Source organism: Mya arenaria, chromosome 2 (genome assembly GCF_026914265.1).
Source record: "Mya arenaria isolate MELC-2E11 chromosome 2, ASM2691426v1".
Lineage (NCBI taxonomy): Eukaryota > Metazoa > Mollusca > Bivalvia > Myida > Myidae > Mya > Mya arenaria.
Window position 1 is genome coordinate 34119537 of NC_069123.1, and position 26919 is coordinate 34146455.

Sequence of the window (26919 nt, forward strand, 5' to 3'; positions counted from 1 at the left end):
AATCAAAACAGTGTGTAATTTGAACCAAACTTGTTTATTCTTTTTTTTGCAAAAGACTCGTGAAATATCAAGGGTTAGTATTGATAATGCAAATTGATTTATTAACATCTTAGTTGATAAAAGTCAGGCTTTAACATTAATCTAAAAATAATTTCATGTACGATTGATATTAAAACATAAGCTTCACAGATAACGTATAACATAATGTTTAATTATTTTTTTCACCAAATTTAAAAGTCGCAATAATACGGTTAAATTATTTTGTCAATCTATATTGCGTATCTTAATTCTGGTTTATCTATTTCTTTAATTATAGGTGTTTAATATGTAAACAATATACATCGTTCATGTCGTAGTATATTTCTCAAAGTCATTTGAGTAAGACTCGTATAAACAACTAGAATATTACTTTCTTAACGAAACTATATACTAGTAAGTATATTTATTTGAAAACTGGTATTTCAATACAGTTTAAAATTTGCGATATGCAGAAGTTTATAATATAATTTTAAAACCGTTTTTTATTCATATTTTAATTTATGTATAACATATTGTCAGCTTTAAACTATATATTATAATCTTGTTTCCTTTTCATTCATAAAAACAACTGAACCACACACTATCTCATTCATGTTCAATTTGAATTTGTGATACACCAACTTTGCTTTCTCTTTTTCGTTTAGTACGTGTTATAAAATATATTAAAGCTGCACTCTGACAGATTTACCGTTTTGATAACTTTTTTTTTCGTCTTGGAATCAGCGATTTTTTGCGTAAATATCTGATAAACAGTGAAATATGATTGCTGACAAAAGATCTGATAGCAAGTTTTCATATTTACGTTCGAAAATTGGTGTTTAGTGGCAGTTTAAGTGTTAGTAACGCTTTAGGAAAAAAATGCATAAAATATCAATTTTGTACATAAATATGAAAAACTGCAATCTGATTTTTCAGCAGTCTTATCACACTTGTTTCCATGTTTTTTCGCACAAATTGGCTCGTTCAAAGACAAAAAATAAAAAAAATAGTTAAAACGTTCAATCTGTGAAAGTGCAGTTTGAAATGGCTGAATGCAATTGACATAGTAAGAAAGTATTTTGATTTATATCTGTCTTAATGTATTACTTGTAAGGTAGCAACATACACGTGTACATCGTACAAATAGTACTGCCAGAGAGTCGCCAATTGCTACCTTAATGCATGGTTAATGGTTATGAACAAAACAGTCATTATTTACATTGGTTTGTTTTGTTTCTTATTACCGATTCTAAATTTCAGCGATCAAAAAGTGAAAGAGATGACGTCACGATCCACATTTTTCCTGATGATGACGGTCCTCGTCATTTCATACATCATCGTGTGCGAGGCGAAGCAGGCACGAATGTGTCGTTATCTGAAAAAGAGGGATGCCTGTAAAGATGTTCTACCCAAACATTTAAGGAAATACAACCCTCGCAAATGCCCGTGCATAAAGAATATGGGCAAATGCGCCTCTATCAACGGAACGTGTGAGATTGAAGAAAAGAGGAATGGCGGTAAAAAGTGCGTGTGTAAAACAACCGGGACGATTCAAATCTATGGAGGTGGGGACTAACAAGTTACGAATATACGACCCGTTGTGATAAGACTTATTTTTGATCCAGAAAAGGTGCATCTAGAAGGATTTTTTTTAAAAGTTCGTGTTTCGTGGTTATTTTTTATCATTGTTATTATTATTATTATTACATATCGTTAAAAAAGTTCATAATATAACAAAATCACGACATCAAGTGTGTACGATTTCAGCTACAAGTATTAATATTTGCCCCTGTCTGATAAGCCTTATTTTGAATATAGACATAGGTGCATCTTCATGAAATAAACAATGCAATTGCATGTACCGTGGTTATTTATTTTTTATAACATATCGTGTTTATACATTTGTGCCAGCTGATATTGGTTTGTGTTCTCTCAGTGCAATTTTGCCATTTAACTTGTAATATATTATGTTAGATATAGTTTTATTCTTTTTACAAATCTTGTCTCATACATTTATAGTTATTGCTTGTGCTCAAATAAATGTCAATAGTTAACACTTGTTAGAGGTGTCTTTCTTCTTTCTTTAGGCCAGAAAATTTCATGTGTAAAATCAAAGCCCTTAAAGCACTGTTGGCATGAGTATCTTAGTAATGACTGAAAAGTCTTGCTTACTGTGTATATCGTAAGCTCGAATATGAAAGGGTGACTCTTAAACAGAACAATTGGATTGTATGGGCCTATTGATACAATTTGAGTTACATATACGAATAAATCTTCTTCTTTTTTTCAAAATCACATCGTATTACTAGCTATTAAAATGACATATTTTATTATTTTATTACGAGATAATGATCATGTTGTTTTGTTTTATTTCTCACAGACCTTTTTTAGTTAATTCAAACTTATTTTGGAAAGACGCCGCAGATAAATCCGAAAAAAAGATATAAATAGAAATATCAAAACTTGAATATGTCAGACATATGTTTTAATAACTGTTATAAACCGACGTCTTTATCTGCCATTCCTTCTGGCCATTGACCGATTAAAAACGAAATCCTCTTTTTTTCACATTTAAAGGTGTGGGTATTATGACACCCTTGATATAAAACCAGCCCAGTGTCTTCGCCTACTGAATGAGCGAATCAAGGATTTGACGATAGAAGGGGTGTACCTTAGAGGCCTAACCTTTTGACTCTTGCCCCTCCCTTAAAATCGAAATTTATTCTAATTCTTTTGATTTGGTGTAGAGACGGACGATTACAGGGTACTCACCGAAGGAATTTAATTGTCCAAAATGGTGCATTTTGTGCGTATTTTATTACACCTTCTCCTATATTGAAAAAGAAATTAACATGGACACTCGCAAATCTTTTGAATTACACGTTACGTACAGGGAAAGATCCTCGCCAATTGAAACTCACTCATGCCTGTGCAATTTAAAAAAAAAGAATGACCGTCAGGACGTCAGCAGCTACAGATCCATTTCCCGGCTGAGCGTTCTTAGTGAGGTCCTTGAAGGCATATTTCATAAACATGTTTTCAACTTCTTTATTCAAAACAATGTTATAACAACTCTCAAATCTGGGTTTTTGTCAGCAGTCTTATATGAGTGGTTTACATGGCATAAATAGGCTCGTTCCAAGACAAAAAATAAAAAAGTTCAATCTGTGAGAGTGCAGCTTTAAGAACAATAAAAGCATTAATTACGTCTGTGTTGTTATATGTTGCATCTCTGACGTATCGTCGACGACGTCAACGTGTTTTTGGGAGTCGCTATCTCTCCAGCGCTGAGTCACATATGTGTGCAGTTCTTAACATAGTCCATGTAAAGCGCCTGGTTTGTATTGGTATGACTCCAACAGTGTTGAATGGTTCGCTAGTATTTGGATCTTACTGAGGTTATGCCGGACTGCCACAAGACGGGGTAAACAACTTGTTAAGTACAGCTTCGAACTCGTCAGCATTTCTTCTAACGCTTGATATAGAAGTAATTTTCGAAAAAGGGCACATTTCATGAAACTCCGAATGACTAACCAAATGTTATATGCGCCAACATTGCCAAACACATTTCATTCAAAAATAATATATACTTTAGCATATTGCCTTTTACCAAGTTCGCTTAAGGGATGCCCTTTGTCGCCATTCTTTTGATTCAATCAGCCCCGATCCGGCGTCACTTGTTCGACAGTGATTCGTAAAGTGAACATACACTCATATTGTTCACACTTACAATGACATACGTTTGGATGTTTGTTATGTAACCTTTAGTCGAGAGTTCTTTGGTCAAAAATCTAAAACAACGACCATTGGATCTGTTCCGCCTGTGCTATTTTGATAGGACTATATATATTCTAATCTGTTCACAACCGATATGTCCAGAGCTTTTCAAACTCAGAAAGCAAAAACTTAATGTTACTGAAAATCGTTTATACGTTTTATTTTGACAACATATGGGTAAACAACTGGAACACATATTTGTTAAAGCATGGCCCACTTATTTTCACAAGCCATACTCCTCTTATTGCAAGTTGACAATAAAATTAGTATATCCAGTTTGAGGTCGAGTCTCAAACTTGGTATCAACACGTTAGTGAATATATAAGCTCTGGGGCTGTCTTACAGAACCTGCTTACGAAATTTTTAACATATTTTAACTTTAGTGTAATATTTGGTATTGTTATATTTTTTTGATTATTTTATTTCAAACGGTGTTTTATGTTTTTAAAAAATTATATTTCTGCGGATTTTTCATCAAAGTTTAACATAAGTGAATTCGTGAAATTCCAGATGCTAACGTTATCAATATTAAGCTCTGGCAAATAAGGCAAGTTCTAGACGATCATATTTTGAATATTTTTTCTTAGTTTTAAACACTGATGTTTTAAATTTTATTCGTATACACATGTGAAAAGGATAAAAGACTCTTCAATTACTTCATTTTCAACTGATTTGCACCACAACGGCGGACGCGTCATTAGTTATGCACTATTAAATGTGAAAATGGCACTGGCAGTAATAGATAATGTATCACGGAATAACGAACAGCCACTATAAGCACGGTCACACCGCATTTATTGTCAATAAAACCATTTAATTTGCACAGATTTGAGACTCTATGGTACGTTTATAAGATTATTCGTCATTGCATGTTATAATTGCGTTTTGCTTGTCAACTTTGTATGGATGTATTAGGCCGTGAGTATTCAATTTAATTGAAAATTTTCAACACACATGCAAGCACACTCATTATCCGGAGTACCGTTACGGAACGGACATTGACCTTCATTGTGACATTTTGCTTGGTTGAAAAGATTGGTTCCATTCGAAAACAGCATGGTGAACAGTGATCCAACACCATTTAGTTAAAACAGGCAAACGACATTCTGCGGCAAAGTTGTTTTGAAGAAATTAATTAAGAAATAATGGTTAAATACAGAAGCTTCATCATTTTGTTGAAGCTATGCACAAAACCATGCATCTGTTACTTCAAGCAAAACTTTCGAAACAAATTTTCAAACCGCAGAAACTCTTGAAACCAAAAACTGAAAATAGGTTGGTATAAACACGAACGCCCTTAAATTCGCTCTGATGATATTGATGGAATATATTGCCTGATTCGGCTCATTGTTACTTACTTTAAATGATACTATTTTTCAAACAATGTCGTACTCATACATTAGTATAGCTTTAATTGTTGTTATTCTAAGACGTACGTAAAATAGTTTTCAGTGTAAAATCATAGCCGATACAAATATGAAGACGAAACACATACGTCCATATTGTATTATCTAAGTTTCAATTTTCAAAAGTTACAAGATTCAAGTTTTGTTATTCTCAAGACACGTAATTGGGTTAAAAAGAAAAGAAAAAAAACACACAAGATTATTGAAAATAAAACAAAAGCATTGCATGGTATAAACAAATTAATTAAATAAAACAGGCGACTATTACAAAGCAATTTTATAGAAGCTGTATAACAATGCATCATAATAACATTATTCAATATTCTTGCACACGGGATAGGCATTTACGGTCAATTAAGTCGTACTGGAAAACTCCATCTGGCATCACCCCGTGCCAGATGAGTCACGCCCTGTGACGTTATGCTTTCATTTTCTTTTATTAAACACTTAATTAATGTAACCATAGTAATGAGATTTCAATAGATGAGTTCCATTAATGCACCAGTCAATTGTAACCACGGCCCCTCCAGGTCCGGGAAAAGCGGGGACTTTGACTTTCGGTCTAGCCAAGCCCGGGTAAAACCCCCGCCCTGCGGGAACGAACTGATGGTAAAATCCCCGCCAAATGCCCCAGCACCCAAGGGACCCTAAGTAAGGCACATTCCCCGCTATATTTGGCGTGAATACAAAACCACCGCATTCACCCGGCACTGCGGGGCCACCGGGATGGTAAAAACACGGCCCATTTCCCCGGCTATCCCCGGTATACCCCCGGACCTTGGGGGCAGTGGTTACAATTGACTGGTGCATAACATTAAGTTTACAAAATATTCCATTAAAACAAAACAAAATAACCCTTTAAAGATGTGATATCGAAGGAACTTATTGACGTATGCAGTGCATACAAATTACTGCGCGTCATGACGTCAGTAAACATCATCGCACGCGCTTTTATAGTACAAAAACGCGCTTTCTTATATATTTTTCTCCCAAAAATGTCATTTAAGGTATGCTAGAAAAAATATCTATCATGTGTGTCGATCCGTTCCGGATTATAAGTATCTTCCATGGCCGAAAGTGTAAGATAGTTTCATTCCGACCCGAGCGTAGGGTGTTTTTCGGAAACGAGGTTTACCGGGCACGCTGCGTAGCCGATAACTCGACAAGCCTCGTTACCTGGCAACACAGGTGCCCTCGGGTCGGATTTTTCTATCCGGAACGGGAACAGATGACAGATATTAATAATACAAAGTAAATCAAATTATCAATGTTGAGAAAGAATAGTCAGGCATTGAAAAAATATAAAGGAATATCACATAGAAACAAATGGAGAAACTCGCTGATTTCTTTAAAAATTGAACAACATGAACACATTGAAATATGATGTAATATAGCAGAAAAAAATTATTGTATACAATGAGTATTACATCTCAAACTCAAAAGAAACAACGCACATACAATATAATGACTAGATTAGTAAACATAATTGTTTTAGCTTTGAACCTAAATTATATAATATTAAAAAAAATAAAAAAAATATGTTTGACCAAACTTATTAAAGCATAATACTAATACAACATGTATAAAAAAGCAAATTAAAAGAATACTGTAAGTTTAGGATTGAATAATTGTTATCGTCAGTGTTGTTGCCTTGGTCGAATACTAAAAGATCCGGTGGGTCTACTGATTAGGGCGTGCAGGGCCCATTTTCACTTAGTTTGAGACTGAGGACTTGATACACCTGTTACAAATAACATGAACGACTACATTCAAAATGTTTTTTTTTAATATTTAAAAATTATCTTGCCTAAGTCTGAGTCTCGTGCTGATCTGTTCCGTCTAAATGTCTGTAATATCTTCATGTCGGACCAAACGTCTAACCAAACACTTTGCGCATTTACCACTGTTGTTCTTTACTTTTGCATATAAGTGCTTACCGTATCAAAAATCGCACTATAAATTATATGTACACAATGAAGCATACTAACCTCAAAAATCACTACACTCTAGTACAATGCAAAAAAAAAATGCAAAAAGACGGCCCACGCCACACATAACTATTAAATACACTTCTAATATACCATATCATTATAAGTTTGGGGTAATACAAATGCCATGGTCAGTGTAAAAAGGAGCAAAAAACTAGTTTTTCAAGCGCTTTACCATAACATTGATAAGCCTTGTAAATTTACAATAAACTCAAGCCCATCCCATGTATAGATCAAATACTTGAATAACTTTTGTGTCTTACAAATACGTAGGTGTTTTCGGTTGAAACAATCAATATATGTATGTAGTAGATGCACAATTTGTTTTGACAACACTAAGTATGTTGATCTCTCATATTTAAAAAGTGAAATAATGGGATCTTTGCTTGGTGTAAGGGTTTGTATGGGAAGTGTGGTGTTGAGTGCTTGCAACCGGTTCAACCCCCAATGAGTTCTCATTTAGTGTACACTGACCGTGTCAAGGTGGCTACCTTTACTTTTACCATTGACGATATTTTGATAGAAGTGTTGTTTGTGGTTTCAAAGCGTAACTTGTCCCTTGTTTGATGTTTGTTTGAAACCGATCTTAAAACAGAACATTGGTTCAAATTAAGACCTAGTTTAAGGAATGTTTGACATGGTAATCCCGTGCTGTGCATCTTCTGCTTATTGCATTGGTGTTACAGTAGGGGCCAACTTCCTGTGTATTCCTTTATTGGCTCTGGGCCATTTAGGTTCGATTTGTATTATAAAACCTCCCAAACTGCACAGCAGGATATTCAGATCGGAGATCTGATAAGAGGGTTGAACCCTGAAGGCAAGTAGATTAAAATCAATACACAGAGGTTGTGTACTGCACACATATTTTTTTTTAGGGGGGGGGGTCACTTATACAAGGCTTAAACTAGGCCTTTAGATTCTATTTACGTCTTGCGAACTCCTTTTAATCATTCGAGCACCTTTTATATTTGTAATACTTTATAAGTATACATTTGGCAGTTCATCATCATTGTCTATTTAAACTGACGATAACGGTAATGAATACAAAATGGTTATTGCAGTCATAAAATGTATAAACAAAATTAGGAAATAAAGAAATATCATATAATCAATCGTAACAATACAAATATTGTACCATAATGGAGAGTGTAAGAGAACATTATTGTAAGACATGCAAACAAAGTCGATTTGATTTTAAAGCCTAAACCATGCAACTAAAGCTGATGCACGATGAACACATTTTGCGATTCCAGTTATAGGTTATGAAAAATAAGGTACATTGATTAAACAAAATATTGAAGTTATAATTACTGCACACACTACGCGAGTTTATTTCGATCATCAGGGTTGGGTATATTAACTGTTTTAGTACCATATTGTTAACCTTACCGAGCAAAAATTAGCGTGCGTATACTGAACTTATCTTAACAGTCTCTAATATGGTACAACGCAAAGACATAATACCTACGGACGGAGTAACTAAACTATGTCGGAAAAAAGTAATTTCATGATTATCATGAAAGTGAGTTAATAAGTATTTCAACACAAAAAGCAAGCAACACGGCAATGCACATAAGTATTTTTACGAAAAAAGTGTGTACACATATTTCTTTCTTCAAAGTCACTCGGATCTTTCAATTTCAGTCATTTTTTAGGAGGTGAAACTTTAGACTTTTTACATTAGCATTCACTCGTCCACTCGACAAACCCTCAAATGTTGGTACCGAAAAGTCCTTGTCAAACTGATAGTGTTTGCATTCTTTGATTTCCTTTACGATAGTTTCTAGGTCCAACCGACCGTCCGGCCGTATTTCGCAATATCCTATACGAACTCCAACCTCTTGTGGACTTTGAATCAATGATTTTAATAATCTTTCAAACGATGAAATTGACATTTTCACTCCATGCAGAACTATTTGTCGAAGTCCCAAAGGCAAAATCAGATCTAAATCTTTTAGATCTGTGTCCATAAGTTGCAATATTGCGATGTTCGGCAAATTTGAGATAAGCCGTACTAAATTCAATATCGGGATTGCTGTTCGTTCTATTCCGCTTATGACGAGCTCTGTCAAGGTAGTCGAGAATTCCAGTGCCTCAAAGACTTGGGTCCATTGGCCGATATACCCACCAAGAATGCACGTTTCTACTTTATACAGTTTTGTCATCTCTACGGTTTTAACATCGACACTACAGAGGCAAATCTCCTTTAGATTAGTACAATCAGACAAGTTAAGACACCCATCAATCTTGACTTGGAACAGTGTAAGCTCTTTCAGTTTCTTTGAAAATTTCGCTCCGTCCTTAAGTATCGTTTTGTTGTCAGTTGATCGAATGAAACAAAAAACAAGATGTTCGGCACTTACAGCCACACTTTCTATCTTAACATCTTTAAGAGTCAAAGAGCTTATATACTTGCAACATCGCAAATCCAACTCGCCCTCACAGGTTATGTTTCGTAGTTCAAGAGTGTGCAGTTGCAAGCAACGAACGATCGATTCTGACATAATTTGAATATTTTCAACTTGTTCTCCGTTGACAAAGACATACACCAACGAGTCACATGATGTATTGAGAATAGATTTCAACTCTTCTATTGTATCCTGCTTCTGGCGATCATGCAGAACACACGCAATAGATGTGATTCCCCTTTTATCACGTGGAATCAACTGATGGCCGAGAGACATTTGCTGATCCCCGACGACTTGATGAAGTGTGAAAGATGACTTTGGTCTTTCATTTTTGATTGCTTCGTTGTACCCGCTTAAGACAATATCACGTGACTGTTTGACATCAAGGAATTTTATCCGATTTGATTTTGTTAATTCGTCAACGTCAAGTTTGGATATTTTTTCGCTCGTTCTTTGTGCTAAATGATCATCCATCCCGCAGAAAAATATGAACATGTCTGTCAATATATCTTTGCGGCAATTTTCTTCAAGACGACAAATACACGTTTGGTAGTAGGTTTCGTCTTTTGGCAACGAAGCTAAGTAAACACATGATAACATTTCTTGGTAAGTCGCATGCAAAAAGCTGTAAACATTCTGTTCAATCACCTTATCATCGGCGTGTGTTTTATTGATGAGACCTGTTTGAAGGGCGAATGCTAACTCCTGTGCCGGTAAACATGACTCGACAACGTCGTCGAAAAAAATTTGCCCTGCCGAAGTGGCTGTCGTCTCAAATGCTAATTTTGCTAGATCATATAAAACCCTCGAGAGCTTTTGACAGAACCTTTGACCACGAAAGCAGTCGGGTATAGTGATTGGGTCCAGTTGTACTAACGCTTTAGATAGTTGTTCATCGCGTTGTGTAGCTTTATCAAAAAGCATTTCAATCATGCTACAATATGTGTGGCATCTCGAATCAACAAGGGATCTGTTGTCATGCCAAAGACTGAGTAACTGCGTTGACATAAGCGGAACGGACACCAAATCCTTCAGATTTTGTCTTTCAATCTCTTTGAAAAATGATGATGTTTTCAGATTTCTGTGGAACTTGCTATTCAGATGGTTATTGAGTTCGTCAATAAGTAGTTTTGAAGAGGTATCGTCAAGTTTATGAATCTTCACATGGTTGTCGAGTTTGGACACACGCACTTCACTCTCGCTGATTTTCCAAGGTCTGGAAGTTGTCAAAACTGTGCAATTTCTTTTCGGAGGACAGTGAGGGAGAAAACAATTGTCCATGTAGCAGTTTGAACGAGGTCCTTTTGGATGTTCCCACTCATCTAGGCCATCAAGAATAACCAAGCATGATTCTTCGTACAGAATTTTTTCAAGAAATCTTTTATCATAATTTGATTTTCTTTCCAAATTTGAAATGATCTGATGAGAAATCATTTCTTCGAAATGTACGAGATTCCTAACACGTCTTAATGGAACATAAAATACGAAGTCAAAATCCTTCAAAACATCTGTAGAATTAAGGTAAGCCCCGCATCCTTTCGATGATAATTTGTCAATGTCGCCGTTGTTCCCCTGTTTCAGTGCACACCATATTAGTAACAGAAATTGACAAAACGCTGTTTTTCCAAAACCTGCCCTTGCAGTAACATATATATGCTTCGCTCTTTCCAAGCCCTTTTTGAACATATCATCAAGTACTTTGACAGGTCGTTTATATTTGGCTCTTCCAGGCTTAATTCGATCGTCACGTCTTCTTTGGTCTGTGTTATCTCCTGAGCGAAGGGTCAGAAAGGGCGGAACGAACCCATCTGTCATTTCTATTTCAGGAAAACGGGGTGGTAAAGGCATTGTATGGTGCAATCCTTTGTAGAACGTAATAAGGTCTTGCTGGAAAGCTGAAAAGGTAGTTTATAAATCGATTTAATTGTGATTTATTTATTGACATAAACCAATAAAAAGAAAGATAAATGCTTTATGTCATATGTTCATGTTGTCAGCGGCAAATTTTGTTATTAATACCTTATCTTGAGTAAGAGAAAGTTGTCCAAACTAGAAAATAATATAAGTTAGTCGTAAAAAGTATCTGTACATGTGCTTGACTTCATATTATAAAACAATATTTTAGAAGGAGTACAGCAAATAGATTTTCGAAACATATTCACGGAAAACAACAAATCAAAATTTAAAGATACCATCACAAGTTTCCTTATACTGCATTTCGTCATTTTCTGATAGGTGGCGTTTATGTTTCTCAACGTGGGCATCGATTTCTGCCATTGCCTTTTGCGTATGTAAATCAATGTTAAGGATGCCATTGCCGTAGGCCCTTTGCAGTTCCTCTCGCAGATTTTGTAAATCTTTAAGAAAGGTTGAAGAATCGCTTTTCTCTGCTTGTTTGATTTCTTCTTCGATCTTGTCTTTAAGTTCTTTTGTGTCAAAGATGTCGCCTTCTTTTTCCAGCTGATAAATGGATACATTATGTCCAAATCACGTGTAAAATTATATTTTTATTACAACATCAAAACATTAAAATAAATTATTAAATGATTGTTCAGAACCTTGTTAAAGTAAACAACGTGAACTATTTGATGATGTGATCACATATTTCCATATTGATAACTGTTACTGAAAATACTGTCGCAAATCTAGTTAGAAATACAGAAGATAAAAGCGTATCCTTCAAACTTCAAGAGCATTAACGATTTGAAAGTTAACAACGATGACGTTAACAAAGTTCTTAACAATCAGCCAATTGTTATTCAATTATTTAATGTTCTACATAATAAATATTAAACTATAGCGTACGATAATTTAAACTAGCCCCATTACTAGAACTGTTTCCCGCAGATGCATTCGGAACTCCACGGCGATTTTCCATCAAAAACAACAACGAATGTATGGAAGGTTTACTAGGTCAGAAATCTTTACATTTAATTAAGCTGCAAAAAGATCGCGTAGCAGTTTCAATTTAGCAGTTAAACTTTATGACTTTAATTACTCTTGGAAATCATAATTATGGATGCAAGTATAAACTTCACTGACAATAAATTTTAATTAAGTAATTCAAAATACACCGTAAAACACTGCACTTAACTTATACTTTTATTTAAAATTTTACGAACTACTGATGTACCGGCATACATCCAGGGCTTTTTTTATGGAAAATGACACAGATGTTCCGAATGCCGCAGACGGAATCGGTAGACTGTATATACACATTGATTTCTTTTGTTTACATGCATTCAAATGCATAGTAGCCAACCACTATTTTATTAGTCAGTGACGTTATTTCATTATAAACCAACCGATCGATTACTGATTGGCATTTGCGATATGAATTGGAACTTTAGTCTGTTTGCTTATATGATGCCGACATAATGACATGATTGTGCACGTTATTTCTCATGTTTATAAAAATACAATGAGTTTTTAAACAGTTTCAATGTAAAGAATGTTTGTTTTGAGTTTAATAGATATAAGTATTGTGGTACTCAATTCACAGTAGAAATGATTGGTATTGTTTGGTATAATACAACAAATATTGACATCTTTAAGGGGAACAGCATATTGTTACACACTCGGCTACCGCTGTCGACCTAGGCTAAAGCCTCGGTCATTTTTTTCCATCGGATTAACTAGATGAGATGTCCCCTCAAGGAAGCCAATATCTTTAAACTATCATACATCAATTTTAAAGCCAATACCTTTATTTATGTGCAATGTTTAATAGTATATGTTTTTTTTCAATATAATTGCGTGAATGTAAACCAGTGCTGTACGCATCCATTTCTTTTTTTGTATGTTATGGTTTAACAAGACTGCTGACAAAAGATCAGATCGCAGGTTGTCATATTGACGTTCAAAAATTGATTTATATGCCGAAAAAAAACTCATTTTTCGTAAAGCGTTATTAACGCTTTAGCAATCAAATAATAATTTTCGAACGAAAATATGACAACTGCAATTTGATCTGTTGTCAGCAGTCTTTTATCACTGGTATCAAGACATTTACGCAACAATTGTCTAATTCCAAGATTTTTGGACAAAACGGTCGAGCTGTGAGAGTACTGCTTTAAGGTATCCGATACACTATTATGTGAATTTTTGATGACTGGTTACCAAGTTTGAGCTATACAGGAATGCTATAAGAAATACGATGTTTTGGTCATTAAAAGATTCCAAAATTGTTTTCTTCAAGTCCTTGTTTTTACGTTATTGTAGTCTTTTATATTCAATTATTTACATTTTATTTTTGTATAATCAGAAATCGTTTTGTATGTAGCGAAAGAATTTGTCAAATCTATACAAAATACTATTACAAATAAGCTATTTAGGTCTTTAATGAGTCCACAACTGTTCGTTTCTTGATCGATATTAGCTGCAATAAGGACCAAAAGCACAAACTGTAATAACTAAAAAAAAATATGCACTCTCAGCCATATATTTTACATATTAGTATATACTATTAATCAGCAAGCATTACCATTTTCAATGGATTGATGGTGTCCCCTACCCCCATCCCCTAACCCCTAGTTAGCCCGTTTTTTCCATAACCGTTCCAATGAGGTAACCCGAACATTTATAAATATACTTTTTTGGTGCATGTTCTGCCTATCTGTGGTGTGTGAGCGTTTTGTGTAGCTCGTGACCTATCCCTGTGCCCCCAAAAATAGGGTTTTTGCATACACGTTTGACCAGGCTTGTCCCTAAGAGTAGGGGGATGACTTAATCTCGATTCATGCAAACATTAAGTGAGAAAATTGTTTCATGGCAAACAAAATCCGCTATTTTGTGTGCCATGTAACATTTTTCTCATTTAATGTTTGCATGAAACGAAATTACGTCCCCCCTTGCTAAGGGTATCATTGTATTATTGATATTGACATAAAATTTGGACGGATTTTTAGTTCGGATCCGTTAGTAGATAGTACCTTTGAAAGCTTTAAAATAGCATCTTGTACATCTGGGAGCTGCTTCAGTGGTCCACTATTCTCCAGGAATCTCTTTAACGTCACAATATAGTCAGTGAGTTCTTTCTCAGATAATGACGTTGTAGGTAAATGCCTAAACCTGTTCAAAGCTTTCCTGGCCTGCAAAAAGAAAACACTGGAGATATAGGTAGGCTTATATAAACAGCAATACGGAATATCATTTATTGCGAATCGACCACGGCCCATTGCCCTTATCAGTATTCCACTACCATGATGCTGTTGATGTATAATTTATACAGCTATTCATATCCCGAAAACGAAACTCTCGATATTATTTTTATAATCCGATTTATACGCTGATTTTTTTTATGATATTTTATTATATTTGACGTGATATAAAAGGGATCAGATCATTACATAATGATAATTGGTCATATTAGTCTTGAAGTATGGCACTATATTCATATAACCAATGATTAACAAGAGCATCGCGGAGAATAAAATGTTGTTTTTAAGCTGGTGCATATATCAATAATAAACAAGGTTATAGTTATGGGCCTTGCTTTATAGCCAAAGTCAGTTTTGCACGCCAACCACGACGCCAAAAAAAACAACAACAGAAAAGCTAAAGATGGACAAAACAAGAACATTTCGTAAGTGTCTGGGCAAACACATTAAGTGCCTATGGATTGTATAAATAACGCTGATTGTGGCTTACCTGTTTGCAACTGTTCTCTAGTATGTCCCAGTCCCTGACATATTGTTTAAAAAATTTGCAATTTTGTATCACGCTTAGAATTCCGTTCAGGTCCGTATCTTCGGCTGTTTTGGATCCCTCATAACCATCGCGGGGTAGAAAGCATCTGGCTAAGGACCAAGTATCAGAGCCCCACTGTGTAACGTCAGTGTTCTTCCAGGACGGTCGGATATACTTATGGTTGTTCACAATGTATTGCATCAAAATAACACAAGCGTGGTTAATGTCTACACGTTTCCCGGCGTGTAAAGTACAAGGTTTTCCTTTACAATATCCATTTGTTGGGCACTCTAACACGTCAGCCAGTGATTTGCACGAAGAGCAGTTCGTCTCAACTTGTTTATGTGCCGTTGTTCTTTGTTTATTTTCCACATATGCTACTGCTTCGGTGTGGAATTGCTTGATGTCCCTTTTTACCAAATGAAGGAGACACGTCCGTGTATAGTTTCCAGCTACAACGGCTTTCAGCCAATTTTGAGTTTTACTTTCCCTAAGCTGGTTCTGTACTGAATACATTCTTATTTTGGTGTATATATGGCAGTTTTACCTGGAAAAAATGTTAAACAGAGTTGTTCAAAGAAAACTGACATGAAAAAACATCCATGTTTGAAATAACTATGTCCATAATTTGTGTCAAATCTTTATCCAATTCAGAAATCTTTGCAAGGGTAAATAGGCTATACTATTTCAGTCTGCACTTTCACAATACAATCATTGAGGCATATCAAAACATACGAGACATTGTGCACGTTTGCCGTTTGAGAGTGTTTACTTCCGCCTCTGCTCATCATAAATAAAATATAAATATTAGCAAAGTGTTCACTTTACATGAATAAGAAATGTAATACTTGAAATGCAAATATTAAAGAAGTTGATCCAACGACTAGTTTTATAATATATTATGTATTTGAAATTAACATGTCTTTAAAATCGGCATATATACCTGATTTAAATGCATTGTCGTTGCAAAGATTAACGTGTTTATATTGTGTACTATAAATATTAATTTTTTTTTGTATGTTTTGTGTTTTATGTACGAGTATATACATGTGTTATAACGATACAGAAATATCGCTATAACCTAAAATGTTGCAACGAAGATTACTGTAATAAGATAGACTTAAGATATTAAAGAACGTCTTAAATCACACGTTCAATTACGTTTAGATTAAAACGTTTTTTGACTAGTGAATAATTTATTATTTCGATGATGTGCATTTAAATGAACTCGTATTATTGAACAAACACCCATGTATGGTTTCCTTGTAGTCTATGCTTTTGGTTGGAGCATAATTTATCATCATGCCCCCCCCCACCCCCTTCCGAAGAAGAGGGGGTATATTGCTTTGCACATGTCGGTCGGTCGGTTGGTCGGTCTGTCGGTAGACCAAAGATTGTCCGAATAATAACTTAACAATTCCGAAACGTATGGGCATCAAACTTGACAAGAAGGTAGGGCCTGACCAGTAGATGACACATATTGATCTTGGTGCTCATCGGATTAAAAGTCAATGTCACAGTGACCTTTAATGGTAAAAGGTTGCCAAAGCTTGTCCGAGTGATAAATCAACAATGCATAGACATATGTTCATCAAACTTCAAATAGCGGCTGAGTCTGACAAGTAGATGACCCCCATTCATTTTGGGGGTCATCGGGCCAAAGGTCAAGGTCACAGTGACCTTGAATGCTAAAAGGTTGTACGAGTGTTACAATGTCTGCACCCATGGCCCTCAAACTTGACTTGAAGATTGGGCCTGACCAGTGGATGACCCCTATTGGTTTTAGGGGGTATCGGGTGAAAGGTCGAGGTCACGTTGACATTGAACGCAAACTCGACAATCCTGGACCTATGTTCATCAAACTTTACATGAAGGTTGAGCCTGACCAGTTAATGACCCCTATTGGTTTTAGAGGTCATCGGGCCATAGGTCAAGGTCACAGTGACCTTTTACACAACAAGTTAACAAAGCTTCTCCGAGTGATTTCTCAACTATGCCTCGACCTATAATCATCGAGATGGAGTTTGGGCATGACCAGTAGATGACCCCTACTGATTTTAGGGTCATTGGGTCAAAGGTGAAGGTCACATTGATCTGAATGTGAAAAGTTTGTTTGAGTGATAGCTCGATAATGCTTTAATCCATGACCCTCAAACTTAACAAGGGGGTTGGGCCTGACCAGAAGATGACCCCTTATAATTTTATGATCTTGAACGCAAACAGCTTGTCTGTGTTATAACTTCACAATGTCTGCACCCATGGCCCCCAAACTTGACATTTAGGTTGGGGGTGACCGGTTGATGACCCCTATGGATTTTGAGGTCAAAGTCCAAGGTCAAGGTCATAACTCATATTATCATTCAATTTTACGTCATATTAACTTATTCCCTGCTGTTTAGAGCATACACTTTCATCTGGAAATATCAGTCATCATCTGAACATGATTAAAAAACTGTACCTACTATCCTGACACTTTGAATGCCCATACTCTTAAAACTGTTTCAAAGGCATCCAATGTCAATGACAAATCAACTGTCATTTCGGTCTATGCAAATTTCATTCAATTGTCTAAATAATGACAATATGGTGCTCGGGGGAGGGGGGGGGGGGCATTATATTTGACAAACATAACTTGTTTTGTTGGCTTCCGAAAACATACAAAACAAGACTTATCTGTATAAACGCTCCCTGATGCCAAAATATTAATGCAAAATAAGACTTATTTATATTAACAATCCCCGATATATCAGATAGCAACATTTGTCGCTCTGTTGCGCCCGGTCTGAGATTACAGTAATACTTTTGATTTTCCTTTTTTGTCGCACTTCGACCTTATTCTGCAAGAATATTCCTTGTTACAACAGTTCCATACCATCGATATTCGGAGACACAAAGAGCATGCATACGAAAGTAGTTAAATTTTATAATATGATCTTATTGAAAGCATACATGGTATCCCAAGTTTCTTTTCCAAGTCAATACATATTTTATCAATTGATATCGGGTCTTGTTTGCTTATTTTATATATATATTGTTTGGTCAATTCAATGAACTTTCTTCTTCTTCTATAAGCTGCTTAAAAACTATATGAAAACAATATTTCACTTACAATATATGCAAACTTAGAGCATGCTTTGTTATTCTTATCATTAAACAAAATTAGAAATCTACGTACGGTATAAAAATACTCCTAGATGCTTAACCGTTGAAATACGTCTTGAATTCAGTTGTTTTCTCCTTGCAATATTTACCACAGTGATTTGGTGGGAATGAGGTGAATTTTGACCTTTACAAAATTTAGTGACATTTTATGGTCAAAATTCACCTCATTCCCACCAAATCACTGTGATATTTACAAGTTTAGCTCCTGGATGCAAAACTATTGCAAGTCATCTGAAATTATTTATTGCCATTGCTCAAAGATGCAAAATTGTTGTAAGTAATCTGAAATTCTGATTCTTTCCTTGCCAATGATGTTACGAAGCAAAATTATGTTATTTTCCTACTTTCGAAATGAAAACAAGGAAAGGTTTATTTTCCACTCGAACTCACTCAGTTGGCGACGGCAAGGGGGCATCTCAAGGGATATAATTTACTGCGATATGAACACATTTTAAGTGTCGTTTTTTATTTCATTTATCAGCACAAAAATAGCTAAACCTATATATTTTAATTAAAAAAGTACCTATCATCAACATTTTTTTTGATTCAAGATTCCAATTATACCCTATAATAGTTACTATATGTATGTCGTACAAGTTCGAAGATAGAAGTTTGTAATCACAGTAAGTTATGCATCATTACCTAAATATAAATATTGCAATTGTTAAAATTGCGACCAGGCCCAAATTTCTTGACACTTTTTAAGCTTAGCAAGCTTATTTGAGTACAAACATACATACTCGTACTTTAATTTGATGTTGATAAAAAAACGTATTAAAACATTTGCAACAATTTAATCATTTAGGATATTAGTGACAATTACAACATTCACGACATTTAGGACATAGCGACATTTACAACATTCAGGACATAGCGACATTTCCATCATTCACGTCATTCACAACATTCAGGACATAGCGACATTTGCTACATTCACGACATTCAGGACATAGCGACATTTACAACATTCAGGACATAGCGACATTTACAACATTCAGGACATAGCGACATTTGCTACATACACGACATTCAGGACATTCACAACATTCACGACATTTAGGACATTTACAACATTCACGATATTTACAACATTCAGGACATAGCGACATTTGCTACATTCACGACATTCAGGACATTTACAACATTCAGGACAATCAGGATTTTTACAACATTCATGACATTCACAACATTCAGGACATAGCGACATTTGCTACATTTACGACATTAACAACATTCAGAAAATGGCGATATTTGCAACATTCACGACTTTTTCAACTTTCACAACATTCAGGACATAGCGAAATTTGTTACATTCACGACATTCACAACATTCAGGACGTAGCGACATTTGCTACATTCACGACATTTATAACATTCACAACATTCAGGACATGGCGACATTTAAAACATTCATGACTTAGGGACATTTACAATATACTCCACATTCAAAACATACAGGACATAGCGACATTTGCTACGTTCACGAAATTCACAACATTAAGGACGTAGCGACATTTACAACATTCAGGGCATTGGCGACATTTGCAACATTCATGACATTCGCAACATTCACGACTGATTCGCAACATTCAGGACATTGGCGATATTTGCAACATTCAGGGCATTGGCGATATTTGCAACATTCAGGGCATTGGCGACATTTGCAACATTCAGGGCATTGGCGACATTTGCAACATTCACGACATTGGCGACATTTGCAACATTCAGGGCGTTAGCGACATTTGTAACATTCACGACATTCGCAACAATTACGACTGATTCGCAACATTCAGGGCATTGGCGATATTTGCAGCATTCACGGCATTGGCGATATTTGCAACATTCAGGGCATTGGCGACATTTGCAACATTTACGACATTTGCAACATTCACGACTGATTCGCAACATTCAGGGCATTGGCGATATTTGCAGCATTCACGGCATTGGCGACATTTGCAACATTCAGGACATTGGCGACATTTGCAACATTCAGGGCATTGGCGATATTTGCAACATTCAGGGCATTGGCGACATTTGCAACATTCACGACATTGGCGACATTTACAATATTCAGGGCATTGGCGACATTTGCAACATTCAGGGCATTGGCGACATTTGCAACATTCAGGGCATTGGCGACTTTTGCAACATTCACGTCATTCGCAACATTTACGACTGATTCGCAACATTTACGACTGATTCGCAACATTCAGGGCATTGGCGATATTTGCAGCATTCACGGCATTTACAACATTCACGACATTTGCAGCATTCACGACATTTGCCACATTCACGACATTCGCACCAATCAGAGCTTTGTGACATTTGCAACATTCACGGCATTTGCAACTTTCACGACATTCACGACATTCGCGACATTCACGACATTTGCAACATTCAGGGCACTGGCGAAAATTTTTACATTCACGACATTTGCAACATTCACGACTTTCACGACATTTGCACCAATCAGGGCACTAGAATGTTAGTCATTAAAAACACCAGCCACACTGGTTTAATTAGGCATTTTGTCCAATTGCATGGCTCGAAGCAGCACGCAATACCCGAACTCATCACATAGGGCTCTATAAGTCTTTGGCATAGATACGCAGCGAGTCTTAGGGGCAGATCCAGGATTTGACATTAGCAGGGGGCGTCACATATGGGTGGGCGTTACCCTTTGGCTTGTGCCCCTATCTTAGAACTGAAATTTATTAAGTTTAAAGTGTAAGCAAGGTGTTTGGGAAAATTTAACAATTTCTAGTCCGAAATTGTGCATTTCTGGGGATTTATTGAAATAAAAAAAGAAAAATGGAACGTTTTTAGAAGGGGGGGATGGGGTGCTGGGTGAACCCACTGGATTCGCTAGTAAGTCTTTTAATGTATTTCCAGAGACCCATTCTCTTTGACGTCAATTTCCGTATCGGTTAGGAAATGGCCATCGAACGAAATACCGTCTACGAGGGTTGTACTATTATACCGTATAGTAAGATACAATTATATTTTTTTCAACTTTTATTAACATTTATGTATGCGATATCCTGTCAACCTTATAAAAGGTTTCTACGAATTTTATTCTGATGCTGAAAATTGGATATTAGTGAAACAATTTTTTTGCTTACCGACCCATACTAAAACAATGATTTTCTATAGAATTCGCATGTGTATTGACTTTGTTTTGCAGTCAAATGGGCATCAATATGAATTAATCTTAAAGTAACCACTTTGATAACTTCAAGCAGCATAACAAATTTGATTAATACGGCAAGGTTGTTTTAAACAGGTTCATGGTTTAATAATTTTGAAAGTCTTCACCAGGGACACCCAAATATTAATAGTACGATAAACCCTATTGTCAAAATCTAAACCCTTTTGAGACACTCCCTCAAGCAGACAATTTAGAGTATAGTCTGGAGTTCTTTCCCCTAACACTATCGTTAGCGGTACTGTAGGAATGACTTCACCATTACGTCATATGTACTTCCGTTGTGTGGAAAATTCTCAATAAAAAAAAAAAATGTTCTTATGATTGATAGACATATTTTCACATGCTCAATACACTGTAAATCAAAAATATCATGATTCCTGAAACTTTTATACCTTAAGTATCTATTATTGCTTGATTTATCATTTAGAGTAGAGATTAAAGCATAAACCGCTGCCCTATAGTTGAAAGGTCATTTTGGAAGAAGTGTCATGGCGGACGGTGCAATTTTTAGAGTTTGTTTTTTACAAGTGGAGCGATTTTTCTTAGGAATAACTTGACCCCCCTTTTTTATTGGCTTAAAATGTAATTTAAAGCTTGTACTTTAAGAATATATACGGTTATCATAGCCTGCATTCGCTCGAAATGCCTTTAAATGTCTAAAAATTATATTTTTACATTGAATTATATAGGGAATAACAATGGTGGTGTGTAACCTAAAAGGGACCAAACTGCTTTGTTTAAAAAGTGTCATTTTTGGTAAGAAATGTATTGCATTTCCCTATTTCTGGCAAATGTTCACAATTAAATGCATTTATCTTGTCCGGTTGATCAAAATATGCTATTTCCTGGTTTTCACAACTTTCGCCTATTTTTTTTTTTAAAATGAGTCGTCTGCAATCTTACGAGCACTGAAAATGTCAAAATTTGGTGAAAATTCGACTTCGAGAACTTGAAATGTGTGTAAAGATGTGTAGAACTGCCCCATTTGATGCTTAGAATGCCATTTGGGTCAAGGTTCAGTTGAAAAACCTCAAAGAATGGCATTTTGGGCCAAAACGCCTTAGAGAATACAGCCGCACAGGCACTTGGGTGACAGGCAGTGAAACTGGAAAACCTGACACAGACCATCAGATTGAGCTAGCTTTGGGTGTATTTATGTATGAAGGACTAATCGAAAGTGTTTTTCATAAAAAATGCAGGGACGGGTTTAGTTATAGGAATGACGTCACCATTACGTCATATGTACTTCCGTTGTGTGGAAAATTCTCAATAAAAAAAATGTTCTTATGATTGATAGACATGTTTTCACATGCTCAATACACTGTAAACCAAAAATATCATTATTCCTGAAACTTTTATACCTTAAGTATCTATTATTGCTTGATTTATCATTTAGAGTAGAGATTAAAGCATAAACCGCTGCCCTATAGTTGAAAGGTCATTTTGGAAGAACTGTCATGGCGGACGGTGCAATTTTTAGAGTTTGTTTTTCAAGTGGAGCGATTTTTCTTAGGAATAACTGACCCCCCTTTTTTTATTGGCTTAAAATGTAATTTAAAGCTTGTACTTTAAGAATATGTATGGTTATTATAGCCTGCATTCGCTCGAAATGCCTTTAAATGTTGTCTAAAAATTATAATTTTACATTGAATTATATAGGGAATAACAATGGTGGTGTGTAACCTGTATGGAGTATCAGTAAGCAAGAAACCAGACTATTTTGAGTAATATTCACAAACACGTTATCGAATGGATAGCTACATAACAACAAAGTGTTGGTTAACTGAGAAAACCAGGTGGCATTTATCTGCTTCCGATGTTCTCTATTCAGGGCCCATGATTACGTACGGTCACAAGTCTGAGTTCAGACTCCAGTGGCCATGATTATGCACAGTCTCCAGTTTGAGTTCAAACTCCAGTAGCCATGATTATGCACAGTCTCCAGTTTGAGTTCAGACTCCAGTGGCCATGATTATGCACAGTCTCCAGTTTGAGTTCAAACTCCAGTAGCCATGATTATGCACAGTCTCCAGTTTGAGTTCAAACTCCAGTGGCCATGATTATGCACAGTCTCCAGTTTGAGTTCAAACTCCAGTAGCCATGATTATGCACAGTCTCCAGTTTGAGTTCAGACTCCAGTGGCCATGATAACGCACAGATCAAGTCTGAGTTCAGACTCCAGTGGCCATGATTATGCACAGTCTCCAGTTTGAGTTCAAACTCCAGTAGCCATGATTATGCACAGTCTCCAGTTTGAGTTCAAACTCCAGTAGCCATGATTATGCACAGTCTCCAGTTTGAGTTCAAACTCCAGTAGCCATGATTATGCACAGTCTCCAGTTTGAGTTCAAACTCCAGTGGCCATGATTATGCACAGTCTCCAGTTTGAGTTCAAACTCCAGTAGCCATGATTATGCACAGTCTCCAGTTTGAGTTCAGACTCCAGTGGCCATGATAACGCACAGATCAAGTCTGAGTTCAGACTCCAGTGGCCATGATTATGCACAGTCTCCAGTTTGAGTTCAAACTCCAGTAGCCATGATTATGCACAGTCTCCAGTTTGAGTTCAGACTCCAGTGGCCATGATAACGCACAGATCAAGTCTGAGTTCAGACTCAAGTGGCCATGATTATGCACAGTCTCCAGTTTGAGTTCAGACTCCAGTAGCCATGATTATGCACAGTCTCCAGTTTGAGTTCAGACTCAAGTGGCCATGATAACGCACAGTTCCAGTCTGAGTTCAGACTCCAGTGGCCATGATTACGCACAATCTCAAGTCTGTGTTCAGACTCAAGTGGCCATGATTACGCACAATCTCAAGTCTGACTTCAGACTCAAGTGACCATCTCAAGTCTGGAAGTCTACGAAGATTAGTGTAATAAGTTTAGACTTAAGATATTAAAGTACGTATTAAAAATACATTTTCAATTACGTTCAGATTAAAATGTTTTTTGACTAGCGAATAATTTATTTCGATGATGTGTACTTTAATGTACTCGTATAATTGAACAAATACAAATGACTAGTTTCCTTGTAAGCTATGCTTTTGATAGGAGCATAATGACTTTGTTGGTTTCCGAAAAAATACAGAACAAGACTTATCTGTACAAACGCTGCCCGATTCCAAAATATTAATGCAAAATAAGACTTATTTATATTAACAATCCCCGATATATCAGATAGCAACATCTGTCGCTCTGTTGCGCCCGGTCTGAGATTACAGTAATACTTTTGATTTTCCTTTTTTTGTCGCACTTCGACCTTATTCTGCAAGAATATTTCTCGTTACAACAGTTGCATACCATCGATATTCGGAGACACAAAGAGCATGCATACGAAAGTAGTTAAATTTTATAATATGATCTTATTGAAAGAATACATGGTATCCTAATTTTCTCTTCCATGTCGATACATATTTTATCAATTGATATCGGGTCTTGTTTGCTTACTTTAAATATCTATTGTTTGTTCTATTCATTGAACTTTCGTCTTCGTCTCTAAGCTGCTTAAAAACTATTTAAAAACAATATTTCACTTACAATATGCAAACTTAGCGCATGCTTTGTTATTCTTATCATTAAACAAAATTAGAAATCTACTTACGGTATAAAAATACTCCTAGATGCAAAACTGTTGAAAGACATCTTGAATACAGCTGTTTTCCCCTTGCAATATTTACAAGTTAAACTCCTACATGCAAAACTGTTGCAAGTCATCTGGAATTCAGTTATTCATTTCTTGTAATTGCTCCTCAATGCAAAATTGTTGCAAGCCATCTTGAATTTAATTGTTTTTAACCTTGCAATATATATAATTAAAGATCTTATATGCAAAACTGTTACAAGTCATCTTGAATTTAGTATTCTTTCCTTGCCTATGAAGTTACGAATCAAAATTATGTTATTTTCCTACTTTCGAAATGAAAACCAGGAAAGGTTTATTTTCCACTCTGACTCACTCAGTTGGCGGCGGCAAGGGGGCGTCTCAAGGGATAAACTTTACTGCGATATGTACTCATTTGAATCCTCGCTTTTTTGTTTCATTTCTCTGCACAAATATGACTTTATAATACATAATTTAATTAAAACAGTACCTATCATCAACAGTTTTTTTTGTATGTCGTACAAGTTCGAAAAGAGAAGGTTGTAATCAGAGTAAGTTATTATCATAATTTGAATAATGATATTGCAGTTGTTAAAATTGCGACCAAGCCCAAATTGCTCGCACGCTTATGTAGCTTATTTCAATAAGCAAACAAACATACTTTAATTCTATGTTGATAATATAACGTATACAAACATTTGCATTCGCACCATTCAGCAACATTCACAACATTCTGGACATTAGCGACATTTGCAACATTCACGACATTCACACCATTCAGGACATAGCGACATTCACAACATTCTGGACATTAGCGACATTTGCAACATTCACGACATTCACACCATTCAGGACATTCACAACATTCTGGACATTAGCGACATTTGCAACATTCACGACATTCACACCATTCAGGACATAGCGACATTCACAACATTCAGGACATTAGCGACATTTGCAACATTCACGACATTCACAACATTCAGGACATAGATACATTCACAACTGACATTATGGACATAAGCGACATTCACAACATTCTGGACATTAGCGACATTCAGGACTTAAGCGACACTCACAACATTCAGCATTTTAGCGACATTTGCATCATTCACGACATTCTAGACATAAGCGACATTCAGGACATAAGCGACATTTATCACATTTAGCATTTTAGCGACATTTGCAACATTCACGACATTAACAACATTCCAGACATTAGCGACAATCAGGACAAAAGCGACATTCACAACATTCAGCATTTCAGCGACATTTGCCACATTCAGGATATTGTAGACATAAGCGACATTTAGGACATAAGCGACATTTACAACACTCAGCATATTAGCGACATTTACAACATTTTGGACATAGCGACATTCACAACATTCTGGATATTAACAACATTTACAACATTCTGGACATTTGCGTCATTCACATCATTCTTGACATAAGCGACATTCAGGACATAAGCGACATTCACAACATTCAGCATTTTAACGACATTTGCAACATTCACGACATTCGCAACATTGAGGACATTAGCGGCATTTACACCATTTAGCACATTAGCGCATTTGCAACATTCACATCATTCACAACATTCAGCACATTAGCGGCATTTGCAACATTCACGACATTTACGATATTAGCAAAATTCA

The 26919-nt window shown here is 35.9% G+C and overlaps 1 protein-coding gene across 2 annotated transcripts; it reads right to left on the reverse strand.

The window, feature by feature from the left end:
- Window positions 1–5327: 5327 nt before the first annotated feature.
- LOC128207187 (uncharacterized) lies at window positions 5328–25614 on the reverse strand. Of its 2 annotated transcripts, none has more exons than XM_052909975.1 (5): window positions 25259–25614; window positions 15247–15832; window positions 14529–14687; window positions 11790–12057; window positions 5328–11492 (listed from the first exon to the last, which is right to left on the reverse strand). In XM_052909975.1, exons 2-5 carry the CDS (start codon window positions 15799–15801, stop codon window positions 8830–8832), a joined length of 3645 nt encoding a protein of 1214 aa, XP_052765935.1. In that variant the 5' UTR covers window positions 15802–15832; window positions 25259–25614; the 3' UTR covers window positions 5328–8829. The 2 variants fall into 2 exon arrangements, with proteins under 2 accessions (XP_052765935.1, XP_052765945.1); XM_052909985.1 differs by lacking the exon at window positions 25259–25614 and adding an exon at window positions 18461–18534.
- Window positions 25615–26919: the final 1305 nt, after the last annotated feature.

Coding starts and splice junctions, on each gene's coding strand:
- LOC128207187 (XM_052909975.1), bottom strand. CDS start 15,801: ATGTATTCAGTACAGAACCAGCTTAGGGAAAGTAAAACTCAAAATTGG. Junction 14,688..15,246: donor TAGAGAACAGTTGCAAACAG/GTAAGCCACAAT, acceptor TTCTTTTTGCAG/GCCAGGAAAGCTTTGAACAG. Junction 12,058..14,528: donor CTATTTTAAAGCTTTCAAAG/GTACTATCTACT, acceptor TCCATTTATCAG/CTGGAAAAAGAAGGCGACAT.